Raw genomic sequence first — 14,040 nt, forward strand, 5'->3', positions numbered from 1 at the left:
AACAAAAACGATTGAAGAAGAAGAAGCAAACACTTAACCAACACCACCATTATTGTTATCATGGTTTTGAACACGGTGCCCTTTGGCCTCTTCTTCTGTATATCTCAGAAATGATATAAAAGACAATTACTCTGTTAGATGAGTAGGCTGGATACCCAGAATCCTTGGTTTCAGAGGGCCTGCTCTTTTAATGCCAACAGCATTCAACGCTTACAGGATGAAGTTAAGCAACGGACACGAAAAAGCCTTTTCGTTACATATTTTTATGCAGCTTTGTACTCTGGAAAGAGAAACCACAAGTAATGTATGTTAAGGGAGATTGAAGCGGATGGATCTATGCTTCCTCTGGAACAGAGCGAAAGCAGAAAGGAAAGATGAATGAAGTACGATGTTTTGTAAGGAAAGGTTTTCTATCTCCTGAGGTTAGCAGAGCAATTATGTTTCTTTGAGTGGTTCTTGGAGATCATCGAAATGGAGGCTTTTCTTTGTGAAAGGAACTTTCCGCTGGCTCTATTACTGGATACTAATATTGGAATAAGTCTGTGGAAAGAAAATAAGACTCCATTACAGTAAGCGCACTTCCTAAAGCCGAACTGGAGACTTTTTTCAGCATATTTAACACATTCGAGTTGCTCTGCATCTTATTTGAAATGCAAAATTCAATGGCACGAAGATTTCACACTGAATTGATCGATTTACTAAAGCGTAATGGAAATACCTAGTAAGTCATGCTATGTGCTGCTTGTTCTGAACCTAGAGTTTGCCACCTTTACTATATTTAGCCATCCTTCATGTTTGAAAAAGCTGCCACTGAACGTGGAGGAAAAGACGACGGGGAATTGTCAAAGTAAGGATAGATCCTGTTTGTGTTAAAGGGTTTTTCCTATATGGGCTGGTTGCCATTTTCAACTTTTATGCCCCAGTCTTTAATAACAAAAATGATGATGATAATAATGAGAATGGCATTTATTATTAATAATCATAATAATAATGATATTTGGTAAGAGCTTACTATGTGCCCGGCACTGTATTAAGTGCTGGGGTGGAAACAAGCAAATCAGGTTGGAGACAGTCCCTGTCCCATATGGGGCTTACAGTCTCAATCTCCAGTTTACAGATGAGGGAACTGGGGCCCAGAGAAGTGAAGTGACTTATTCAAGGTGTCACAGCAGACAAATGGCAGAGTCAGAATTAGAACTCATGACCTTCTACATCCCAGGTCCGTGCTCTATCTACTACACCATGCTGCTTCTCATTAAGGTAACGTCTCCACCAAGATGTCTTTCCCTTTTAAAGCTCTCTTTTCCACAGCTCACTCTCCCTTCTACATCGCCTATGCACTTGGATCTGTGACTTTGGGTGACATTCGCCCCCCTTCCGACCCCTCAGCATTTATGTCATATCTTTAAATTATTTATTATGAATTATCTATTCATATTAACGTCCATCTCTCCCTCTAGACTGTAAGCTCATTATAAGCGGGGAACATGTCTGCTAATCCTGAAGTATTGTATGCTCCCAAGAGCTTCATACAGTGCTCTGCACTGTATAAATAAATAAATTCCATTGATTGATTGGTTATTAAGCATTTACTATGTGCCAAGAACTGTGCTCAGGACTGTAAATCCAATACAGCCAGTCAATCAGTGGTATTAATTGAACTTGTAGCAGAGTACTATACTAAAATTATTGAGAGATTACCTTGGATTAGCTAGACAAGATTCCTGCCCTCTAGGAGCTTATGCTATCCAACACAGTCCCCATCCCACATAAAGCCCACTGCTTAAGGAGGGAAAATAGGTATTTTATCCTCATTTTAACAGCTGATGAAACTGAGGCGTAGAAAAATTGAGTAGCTCTCCCCACTTCATGAATGAATGCTATGTTTCACTGCTTGTGGGTGTTCTTCACTAGATCTTTAAAACATTCCAGAGCCCTGATTCCTTGATGATTTCAAATGCTATTGTAGTAATAATAATAATAATTCATAATGATGGTATTTGTTAAGCGCTTACTACGTGCCAGGCACTGTACTAAGCGCTGTAAGATCGGTAATGGTCTAAAGGTCTCAGGGTTGGACTTTGCATTTTCCTGCAACTGTAGCATTGTAAACGAGGCTACTAAGGTGAGGTCCCAAAGATAAAATTCACCAAAGGCATTGAGTTCTCTGTTGCTAAGGTGACTGACTACATTCCACAGTGTATATTGTATCATGTGACTAGTCACAGAAGGTAAAATATAAAACGACAGTAAAAATGACAGGGCAGAAGCAGCTTGGCCTAGTGGATAGAGCATGGGCCTGAAAGTCATAATAATAAAAATGATAATAATAATACGGATGATGATGGCATTTGTTAAGCGCTTACTATGTGCCAAGCACTGTTCTAAGCGCTGGGGGAGATACAAGGTAATCAGGTTGTCCTGCATGGGGCTCACAGTCTTAATCCCCATTTTACAGATGAGGTAACTGAGGCACAGAGAAGTGAAGTGACTTGCCCAAAGTCACAATGCTGATAAGTGGTGGGGCCGGCATTAGAACCCACGACCTCTGACTCCCAAGCCCGGGAGAGTCAGAAGTCAGGAGGACCTGGGTTCTAATCCCGGCTCTGCCACTTGTCTGCTGTGTGACTTGGGCAAATCACTTCAATTCTCTGTGCCTCAATTACCTCATCTGTAAAATGCGGATGGAGATTGCGAGTCCTGTGTGGGACAGGGACTGAGTCCAACCTGATTAGCTTGTTTCCAGTCCAGCGCTTAATACAGTGCCTGGCACATATTAAGTGCTTAACAGATTGAATAAAGAAAAAAATAAAAAAATGCAGTAATATGTAGATTGTGAGACCTGGATGACACTATCCTATAGTAGCGATAATAATTATGATGTTTGTTAAGCGCTTACTATATGCCAAGCACTGTTCTAAGCGCTTGGGTAGATACGAGTTAATCAGGTTGGGCATAGTTCCTGTCCCACAAGGGGCTCACAGTCTTAATCCCCACTTTACAGATGAGGTAAATGAGGCACAGAGAATCTAAGTGACTTGCTCAGGGTTCCCGAGCAGACAAGTGGCAGAGCTGGGATTAGAAACCCGCTTCTCCTAACTCCCGGGTCCATGCTCTATCCACCAGGTAACACTACTTCCTCGCTGGAATAGGTATCAACAGATGGATTTGTACCCCTTTTGTTTTAACCTATGCCCTGATGTTGACCTCTCCCTTTCTTTGCACACACTTATTCACTCAATCGTATTTATTACGCACTTCCTGTGTGCAGAGCTCTGTCCTAAGCGCTTCGTCCCACCGCATCAGAATAAACATTGGACTTTCCAAGAGAGGAGAAGAGGCAAAGCCACAGGGAACAAGGATCCAGGCTAGTTTAGATACAATATTCCAACTCCAGAATATAGGGACTTCAGCTCTGAGGCCTCTGCATTTTTTTTAATGAAATCAGGTATATACTCACCATTTCGTTATCCCAAGTTTGTCTCCCAATGGGTCAGGTCTGGTTGGTGGGTTTTCCACTGGATTCAACAGAGGATTAGGCAAGGTGGCATTAAAAGTTCCCTTCAGGACTGTGTCTCTAAAAACCGGGCTGAGCTGGGGAGAACCAAATAGAAAAAGAACAGCAGGTTTTAATTCTTTGAGGGAAATATTGAAAAATCAATTATTTTAACATAACATCTTCCAAATGAAGATACCGCTCGACCTGGAAACCAATTCATCCATAAGTTTAGATTATCAGGTTACTACTTTTTCCATCATTCTCTTTCCAAGGAGAAATCGTGATTACGCAGACAACAAAATGAGATGGGGAAAAATAAATTTGGCCCAAAGATCATGGTGTGGGAATATTTGGCAGAAAATGTGAAATTCACTGGGCATGTGCGGGGCAAAGAGGTAAACAAAATAAGATCACATAAAGACCAACTTTTTATGGCACATGTAGAATTCAGCCAGTATTTTTAAAAGAAGAAAACCTACGGAAGTTTTGGGAATGGGGGTTGGAAGGCAAATGAGTGGCCCAATACACTCCCCAAATTCCCAAGCCCCGACTCCAACTCTGAAACAGCAGTGGTCAGGAAAGGGAGCAGGTGTTTCCTTGGAAAGCAGGGGCAATCATTCCTTCAGGAAATCCAGAAATATCCAGGCTGTCATCATTCAGGGAAGTCCAGAGCTGAGGCCTCTCTCCTCAGAGAAACACACTGGATTCTCTTTCAGTCTGGGAAATCTGGGGGACTCAAAGGTCAGAGAAGGATAACCAAAATGTTGGAGAGGCTCAATGATTTAAGACCCAACTAACATCTGATTCTCACTGGACCTGTAATTGTTAACTGAGGACTTCCTAGAAGTTTGCTATCCATTAGCACTGTCAAACCTAAGATTAATTCTGAAGCTGTCTTCCAGAAGTGCTCTGCGTTTTCTTCTGCCAAGAACTTTTTGGACAACTAAACTATGCTTTTTAGACCCCAATTCCCATCTTTAACCATACAATTTCCTCCCAAATCAAAAGTTGGAATCATGCGATGAAGGTCAAGCTATTTCTTGGATCTGGATAACCCCAGTAAAACAGCAAAAATCTCCCCAAGTCTAAGGCTGGGCAGGTAGCCAGGGTGCTTTGAGAATTTTAAAAGGGGTGGGTTCAAAGATAAAATCTTCTAAACACACCAAGTGGAGCATCTCTTCTCTGTGCCTCAGTGACCTCATCTGTAAAATGGGGATGAAGACTGTGAGCCCCACGTAGGACAGGGACTGTGTCCATCCTGATTACTTCGTAGCTACGCCAGTGCTTAGTACAGTACCTGGCACATAGTAAGCGCTTAACAAATACCACTAAAAATCAAAATTAGTTAAAAGAAGCACAACCAACTCAGAGACAGAAGACTTCAGTACAGATAGGTTCCATAATATGGAATATCTTCACATGGACAAAGAAAAGGATGAGTTACTGAGATGGGCATGAAAACGACTGAGAGCCACAATGCAAAGCAAAAATTATTTATTACAGAGTAATTGGGCAAAGAACCACAGAAAGCAGTATAAAGGTGTTATGCAGAGGAATGAGACCAGAAAAATATGCCAGTGGGGTTGCATATTCATACATTCATTCCTTCAGTCGAATTTATTGAGTGCTTACCGTATGCAGAGCACTGTACTTAGCACATGAAAGAGTACAATAAACAATAAAGAGACATATTCCCTATCCAAAACAAGCTTACAGTCCAGAGTTCATAATATATAGGTGATACCAGGAAGAGAATGGAACAGAACTCAGAGGTCTTGAAGTAAAACCGAATGTGAAAAAACAAAATGTACATATCTGTAAACACTTATTTCTATTAATGTCTGTCTCCCCCTCTAGGCAGTTAAGTTTGTTGGGTGTAGAGAATGTGTCCACCAACTCTGTTGTATTGTACTCTCCCAAGCGCTTAGTACAGTGCTCTGCCACGGTAGGCGCTCAATAAATACCACTGATTGAAAATGGAACTTAAGAATAAGGGTATTTCAGAAGTATACTTTGCTAAAAAGGAAAAATAAGAGAGATGAACCCCATCTACTTAGATTGTGAGCCCCACACAGGACAGGGACTGTGTCCAACCTAATTAACTTGTACTTACCCCGGTGCTTAGTACAAGTGTTTGACCCATAACAAGCACTTAACAAAAACCCTTAAAAAAGGAAACAAAAAATTGAAATTAAATAATAATAATAATAATGGTATTTGTTAAGTGCTTACTATGTGCCAAGCACTGTTCCAAGCTTTGAGGTAGATACAAGGTGATCAGGTTGTCCCATGTGGGGCTCACAGTATTAATCCCCATTTTACAGATGAGGGAACTGAGGCACCGAGAAGTTAAGTGACCGGCCCAAAGTCACACAGCTGAGAAGTGGCGGAGCTGGGATTAGAACCCATAAAAGAGGAGGAGCATGTAAAGGATCGGTCAGAGGTCAAGCAATCAATCAATCTTATTTATTGAGCACTTTACTGTGGACAGAGCACTGTACTAAGCACTTGATAGATTACAATATAAGAGTGGGTAGACAGGCTCCCAGCCCATAAGGAGCTTACAGTCTACAAGGGGAGACAGCAGAGGGGCAGCAATGACCCAGAAACATTCATTCCTTCAATCATATTTATTGAGCGCTTACTGTGTGCAGAGCACTGTACTAAGTGCTTGGAAAGCACAATTTGGCAACAGATAGAGGCATCCTTACCCAACAACGGTCTTATAATCTCGAAGACATGCAGCCTTCCTTCAATGCTACAGCTGTTCAACAACACAGACAAAGAAGTTGAAAATGAGCCATCCATTTTGCATTATTCATCCTTCTGAAATCACAGCACCTCCAGGAGGCCTTCCCTGATTAATCTTTCATAACTGCCCCCCATCTATTTTCCCCACTTCTGCCACTGTAGATATACACACATTGCAGCACTTATATGCATTGCTTTCCCCTACTGTAATTCACTTTATTGTCTGTCTCCCTTATTAGACTTGAGGGCAAGGTTCCTGGCTACTGATTCTACCGTAATCTCCCAAGCAATCAATCACTGATATTTATTGAGTGCTCACTGTATGCACAGCACTGTGCTAAACTCTTGGGAGAGGGCAATATAAAATATTAACCTAACCCTAACCCAAACTAGTTGGTGTACACGATACCGCTCCTCAAGGAGAGGGGTTGATAGACTTTTAAATAAATAACAAAGAACAGAAGCAGCAGCGTATAAGGTGAAAGTATGTCACGCCTTCTCCCCTGTACAATAAAGACTCAATAAATACCATTGATTGACCGACTGCTCGAAGAGATCATGTTGAAATTTGGTTCTTCTAGCCCCCCAGTATCCTTCTAATATCATTAACTGCTTTCCTTTGAAAATTGCACATAAACTGCAATTAGTAGGAATTAAAGCTTCTGCTATAGGGCAAGTTCAGTCGCTGCATCCCCAGATTTTGCCAACTGCGGTCATGTTAAATATGAGCTATCTCTTGAGTGATTTGACCTACATGGAGACCGTATTCAAACCCCAGCTTTCAGAATACCAAATCACTAGAAACTGCAAATCTTCTGAGGCAAAAAAGAGATCAGCGCTCACGGTCTTACCCTGACAATTGGGAGACAAAGCAGTATTCCCGAAATGAAAATGCATTTCGGTCTCTTCTTTCCTCAGCTTGGCGAAACTTTGATTTATTACAGTTAATCTGAGCCGAAGTGTAATTTTACATGCAGTTCAACAGCAATTTTATTAAAATGATGATTAATGTGCACAAATAGGGTTTGGAGTGTGGAAAAAAATAAGAATATAATAGCTTTATCTCTTGTTTTTATTCAGACGCATGCTGAATCAAACCCAATGAATGCAATCTAATTGTCTCCGGGAAAGTTTTTTTTTCACCGAACCTGAGGCTGAGGCGATACACTGAGATAGAAAGCCCACCTTGTTAGAGTTTTCAAAAGCTACGAGGCCTGGAAAAATTCTGGCTGGTTGCCCAAAACCGCTTCCTCTCTCATTTCCTGTTACCACTTTGCCAAATTCCAGGATGAGGGAACACAGGCAACAGCCCAAAGCGAGCAAAACTCAAACACTTTGTCCAACTCAAATAACTGTGAAAACTATGTGGGAAGCAGCAAGACCTAGTGGGAAGAGCACAGGACTGGAAGTCTGGGGACCTGGGTTCTAATCCCTGCTCCTCCATATGCCCGCTGGGTGACTTTGGGTGAGTCGCAACTTCTCTGGGCCTCCGTTTCCGCATCTGTAAAATGAGGGTGAAATGCCTGGTTTCCCCGCCACTTAGAGAGTGAGCTCCATGTAATAATAATAATAATTCTAGTATTTGTTAAGCACTTACCATGTGCCAGGCACTGTACTAAGTACCGGGTGAATACAAGCAAATCGGGTTGGACACAGTCCCTGTCCCAGATGGAGCTCACAACTTTAATCCCCGTTTTACAGATGAGGTAACTGAGGCCCAGAGAAGTTTCCACTTCACTTCTCCGTGCCTCAGTTACTTCATGTGTAAAACAAGGATGAAAGCCGTGAGCCCCATGTGGGACATGGACTGTCCTCAACCTGATAGAGAAGCAGCGTGGCTCAGTGGAAAGAGCCTGGGCTTTGGAGTCAGAGGTCATGGGTTCAAATCCCGGCTCTGCCAATTGTCAGCTGTGTGACTTTGGGCAAGTCACTTCACTTCTCCGGGCCTCATTTCCCTCATCTGTAAAATGGGGATTAAGACTGTGAGCCCCCCGTGGGACAACCTGATCACCTTGTATCCCCACAGCGCTTAGAACAGTGCTTTTTTTTAATGGTATTTATTAAGTGCTTACTATGTGCAAAGCACTGTTTTGCACATAAGTGCTTAACAAATGCCATTATTATTATTATTATCATCTTGTATCTACCTCAGGGCTTAGTTTAGTGCCCAGCACATAGTAAGCACTTAACAGTTACCATAAAAAATAAATACCGATTTTACGTTCAAACTGGGGCTTTCTGAAGAAATCTGTCTCCTTCAAAAGTAGCACCCTGTTTGACCCCCAAGGCCAGCTTTCTCTTTTTACTTGTTATCCTGAGGGGTTCAAAGATGCCACTTCTGATGGTGAGAATTTTATGAGCATGTGCATGTGGGACAGATAAGGCCTAAAGCAAAATCCCTTCCTCTCTGTGGAGATGTAGGGCTGCCCATACTGATGAACTCCCTCCCCTAATACTGCTGCTGTGGCTGCTTCAATTTCTGTTCCTTTGTGCTTTGATCTTCCCCAAGACTTTGTTCTACTAGAGTTCCCTGATTTTGGCTGGTTATACTAGAGGTTGACCTGGTATATTTCCCAGTCATCTACAACCAAACCAAGTCCCCTGAGCTTTTTGCTCCATTACAACTTAAATGCATTTGCATCCACCCGGTTTACAGTTCCCCACTTCAAAAAGGCATATAATAAAGTGCTCTGCGCACAGTAAGCACTCAATAATAATAATAATAATGGCATTTGTTAAGCGTTTACTATGTTCAAAGCACTGGTCTAAGCGCTGGGGAGGTTACGAGGAGATCAGGTTGTCCCACATGGGGCTCACAGTCTTCATCCCCATTTTACAGATGAGGTAACAGGCACAGAGAAGTTAAGTCTCTTGCCCAAGGTGTCACAGCTGACAAGCGGTGGAGCCGGAATTAGAACTCATGACCGCTGACTCCAAAGCCCGGGCTCTTTCCACTGAGCCACGCTGCTTCTCTATTCAATAAATAACACTGATTGATCATACAGAGGTGGGGGGGCGGGGACTACTTGGCCGGCATACGGTAGCTAGGAAGAGGGAATATGCCTGAACTATTTCCTGACTGACATATGAGCAATTTAACGGATACTTTTTCCATTCTGGTACGCTACACTCCAGCATACTACATTGGTCGTAGTTAAAAATGACGATAATCCTTTGCGGAAGAGGTGAGAGAGAAAGCACTATAAATAATAGAGGCATTAAAGTTCAACATTGCTGTTGCTGAAGAATGCTAAAGAAAAGGTGTTATAATGGGGTTGGCTGCTTTCAATCAATCAGTACTTTTTGAGTACTTACCGCATAAAGAACACTGGACTAGTGTTTGGGAGAGTATGTACCATGATCCCTGACCTCGAGAAAGCTACAGTCTAAAAGCGGAGACCGACATTAAAATAAATTAGAGGAAACATACATAAGTACTGTAGGAAAAGCAATTCTACTGACATGTCTCTCACTAGAGAGAGTTAACTTTCTATTCCAGAATTTTTTTTATTCCAGATCTTTGCGAGCCAAAGATCAATACTTCCATGAAATTCTTTGGATTTCATAGTTGAAACCCAAGAGGGAAAAGGGAGAATAAACAACCAAAGAATCATTTGAAACCAAAGTCGAGAAGTTTATTCACGTGACTAAAACAAGCCGCTACTTTGCCCTCTGTCTTTTCAGCAGAACAGATTAGTGGTTATGCTAAGTCACGGATCAATAGTCTACGTGTGAGAGGAAAAGTAACTATGTGTAGGGAACACAAAAAAAAATTGGCTTTAAAATCCTAAGAGAAGGCCTGGTATCCAAATCAGGGCACCACCAGTCTTCAGAACGTGAACAAAAAAAGATTGGTTAACATTTTGGTGACATTTTTTAAAAGTTCACTTCATTCAGAAGAAATACTAGACCCGTGGAATGGAAAGTGACTAGCTAGGCTCCATTATCTGAGAAAGGTCAAGAGGAAAGCCGAGCTGATGAGTGGAACAGGTGTGAGGGAAAGTTTTGGCCGTGACGATGATTTTTAAAGGGCGGGTTCATTTCTGAAAGGGTTTGGCTAGAGTCGTGGCAGACTGAGAGGCTGGGGAAGAAATGTATCACTCATCTTTGGGAGGATTGGAGTGATTGTTGTCATAAGGAAGAAGCAATTATTGTGTGGATATTCCTCTCATTCACCCTTCCTTCTACAAGACATGTGAATCTGTATCCCCTTAAGGACTTAATATTCATCCCATCTCCATCCCTAAGCACTTTTAGTACATATCCTTCTACACTGCTGCCCCTCCTACCTGTATATTTTCATGTCTAAACTCCCAATCTAAACTGTGCTCCTGGTGGGCAGGGAACATACCTACCAATTTACACTCTACTTTTTATAATAGTAATAGTGGTATTAGTTAAGCACTTAAAAATGTGCCATGGATGGTTCTAAGAGCTGAGGTAGAGTCATTTATTCATTCAATCGTATTTATTGAGCACTTACTAAGCACTTCTTCCCTACCCACAATCTACTTGAATGTCTGCCTTCCTCTGTTAGAGCCAGCTAGCATGTTGCAGTGGCTAGAGCATGGGCCTGGGTGTCTGAAGGTCATGGGTCCTAATCCCGGCTCTGCCACTTGTCTGCTGTGTGACCTTGGGCAAGTCACTGAACTTCTCTGTGTCAAAGTTACCTCATCTATAAAAGGGGGATTGAGACTGTGAGCCCCATATGGGACAGGGACTGTGTCCAAACCAATCTGCTTGAATCCACCCCAGCGGCTAGTACAGTCCGTGGCACAGAGTAAGCACTTAAATACCACAATTATTATTATTATCATCATAAATGGCATTTACCGAATGCCTACTGTGGGCAGAGCGCTATACTAAGTGCTTGAGAGAATACAAAATAACAAATTTGGTAGGCATGTTCCCTGTAGACTGTAAACTCCTTGTGGGCAGGGATCATGTCTATCAACTCTGTTGTACTGTATCATCATCATCAACGGCATTTATTGAGCACTTACTTTGTGCAGAGCACCGTACTAAGCAATTGGGAGAGTACAATACAACAGAGTTGTTAGATACATCCCCTGCCCACACTTTCCCAAGCACTTAGTACATTGCTCTGCACACAGTAAGGGCCAAATAACTCCTTGAATGATACCAAGTTTACTGTACTCATCTTTCCCATTCTTTGCCATTCTTTCTGCGACGAGAAAATCGTTAGAGATATCCTTTCCTGTGAACATTATTTAAAAGTTGAGGAAAGCCCGCAAAGGAAAGTGAACTTATTTTCACATTTCCACAGCTACTATTTTCGCGTTACTACTGGCCATGACTACGTCAGTTTTCTAAAATAATAACTGTAATACTCCTCCTACTACTACTAATAATAAAAGTAATACTTGCGGTTGTGGGGTAGATACAGTACAATCAGCTCAGACTCAATCCCAGACCTACATGGGGCTCCCTATTCTAAGGGGGGGAAAAGGGTATTGTATGGGTGAGTAAACTGAGGCTGAGAAAAAGTGAGTGACATACCCAAAAACACACAATAATAATAATAATAATAATGGCATTTATTAAGCACTTACTAAGTGCAAAGCACTGTTCTAAGCGTTGGAGAGTTTACATGGCGATCAGGTTGTCCCATGTGGGGCTCACAGTCTTAATCTCTATTTGACAGATGAGGGAACTGAGGCCCAGAGAAGTGACTTACCCAAAGTCACACAGCTGACAATTGGCGGAGCCGGGATTTGAACCCATGACCTCTGCCTCCAAAGCCAGGCTCTTTCCACTGAGCCACGCTGCTTCTCCCACAAGTGGCAGAGCTGGGATTAGAATCTCCTGACTCTCGTCCTGGGCTCTTTCCCCTAGGCCATGCTCCCTCCTAGCTTTAGCACAACTCTAGATGTCCCTTATCAAGCGTTTAGTACAGTGTTCTGTATATAGTATGCTCTCAGTAAATACCATGGATTGATTGATTGAGTGGCCCAACTCTATACGCTCCAGCGTCGCTTAAGCGAAGAAAACACTAGGGAAGTTCCAGCTTGATATCAACAAATCTGCTGGTGGGAAATTCAACATTTCTACTAATTATCAATTAGTGGTAGTTACTGAGCGCTTACCGTTTGCAAAGATGCAGATCAGGCAGGAAAAATGTCCTTTGTGGGGCACAAGCACGCGAAGTCATGAACTCAACATGACATTGAGTTTCTTACCTAGCATTTCGGCATGACACAATTACAGGGAGAAGCAGCGTGGCTGAGGAGAAGGCGCATGGGCTTGGGAGTCAGAGGATGTGGGTTCTAATCCTGACTCTGCCACTTGTCGGCTGTGTGACCTTGGGAGAGACATGACTTTTCCGTGCCTCAGTTCCCTCACCTGTAAAAGGGGGATTAAGACTGTGAGCCCCAAGTGGGACCACCTAAGTACCCTGTATCTATCCCAATGGTTAGAACAGCGCTTGGCACATAGTAAGCACTTAACAAATGCCACAATTATTACTAATAATTAATAATAATAATTAAAACTAATAATAATAATTATAAATAATTATTAAACCAAGGTTTGCCCACCCCCTTCATCTGATATTTGGTAGAAAACAAATCAGCTAACCACGAGGTACCAGAGAAGCAGCGCGGCTCAGTGGAAAGAGCACGGGCTTTGGAGACAGTGGTCATGGGTTCAAATCCTGACTCCGCTACTTGTCAGCTGTGTGACTTTGGGCAAGTCACTTAACTTCTCTGTGCCTCAGTTACCTCATCTGTAAAATGGGGATGAAGACTGTGAGCCCCCCGTGGGACGACCTGATCACCTTGTAACCTCCCCAGCGCTTAGAACAGTGCTTGGTACATAGTAAGCACTTAATAAATGCCATCATTATTATTATTATGAAGAAATCTGTGGCATCCATTCACTTCTAATTTCCCAAACTGTCGTAGAAAATGTAGTTCCGATCACTGAAGTTTTACCGACCTATCGTGTCCAGCAAGGAATGAAATGCAAACAAAAAATGTGGTGCTCGCCAACTCATACCCACACTTCCCATCTGAATCCCCTGTCAATCAACTAGCTCTGATGGTGGAAGGCCCCTGTGCCCCCTTATGACTGCATGTCTTCATTTCACAAGCGAAAATGCAATTCAGTAAAATGAAAGACAGGTATTTCAGGAATAAAAAAAATCAAACTGCCTTTCCCTGGGACCACAGCACTGCTACTTACAAGAAGCAGAAAACTGGAGGCGATAAGATGATGGAAATATGATTAATGAACCTTCAGACGGAGCCCTGTGTGGTCTCCATATGCAGCTGATACTTCCTCCCGGGGGACATTTTTTGTTTTCTTTTTTCACCATATAATAATGTATTTCATTAGCCAAGTGCTAAACGAACCTCACATAATAACGCACAATTTCTATTCTTATGCAGGAACAAATCTTTTAGGCTATGCAATATCTTTCCCGTGGAACAGAGAAGTATGCATTGAAATATGCAACTCCTAAAGTCCTTGAAACATAGCATATAAAAATGCAACTTTACCAAATTGTTATATTCTATAGTCTGCCACGCCACATACATATGCAATACATAATTTAAGAGTTTGATCCATTTAGTCTGTTTGAAAACTTGAATAAATGGCCCCGAACCATAATCATCTAGTTGCGACGAGAAAATTACAATAACTACACTCGGATAAAATATTAGAATAATATTATTTTGTTCCCATTATTTCAGTGGTTTATGCGTATTATTCCAATTGCTCTTTGGTATCTGGCTATTTATCGAGGTAATTTTTTTTCGCTGCATACG

The 14,040-nt window shown here is 42.0% G+C and overlaps 1 protein-coding gene across 1 annotated transcript in view; it reads right to left on the reverse strand.

Annotated features, from left to right (window-relative positions):
- Positions 1 to 244: 244 nt before the first annotated feature.
- STPG2 (sperm tail PG-rich repeat containing 2) overlaps positions 245 to 14,040 on the reverse strand; it is a 354,184-nt gene continuing 340,388 nt past the window's right edge. Inside the window, exons 13-14 of the mRNA XM_038769335.1 lie at positions 3,461 to 3,594; positions 245 to 540 (exon numbers count right to left, since the gene is read on the reverse strand). Of these exons, the coding sequence (XP_038625263.1) occupies position 540; positions 3,461 to 3,594 (135 nt within the window). The 3' untranslated portion in view covers positions 245 to 539. The remainder of the gene's footprint in view (positions 541 to 3,460; positions 3,595 to 14,040) is intronic.

Source organism: Tachyglossus aculeatus, chromosome X5 (assembly GCF_015852505.1).
Source record: "Tachyglossus aculeatus isolate mTacAcu1 chromosome X5, mTacAcu1.pri, whole genome shotgun sequence".
NCBI classification, from domain to species: Eukaryota; Metazoa; Chordata; class Mammalia; order Monotremata; family Tachyglossidae; genus Tachyglossus; species Tachyglossus aculeatus.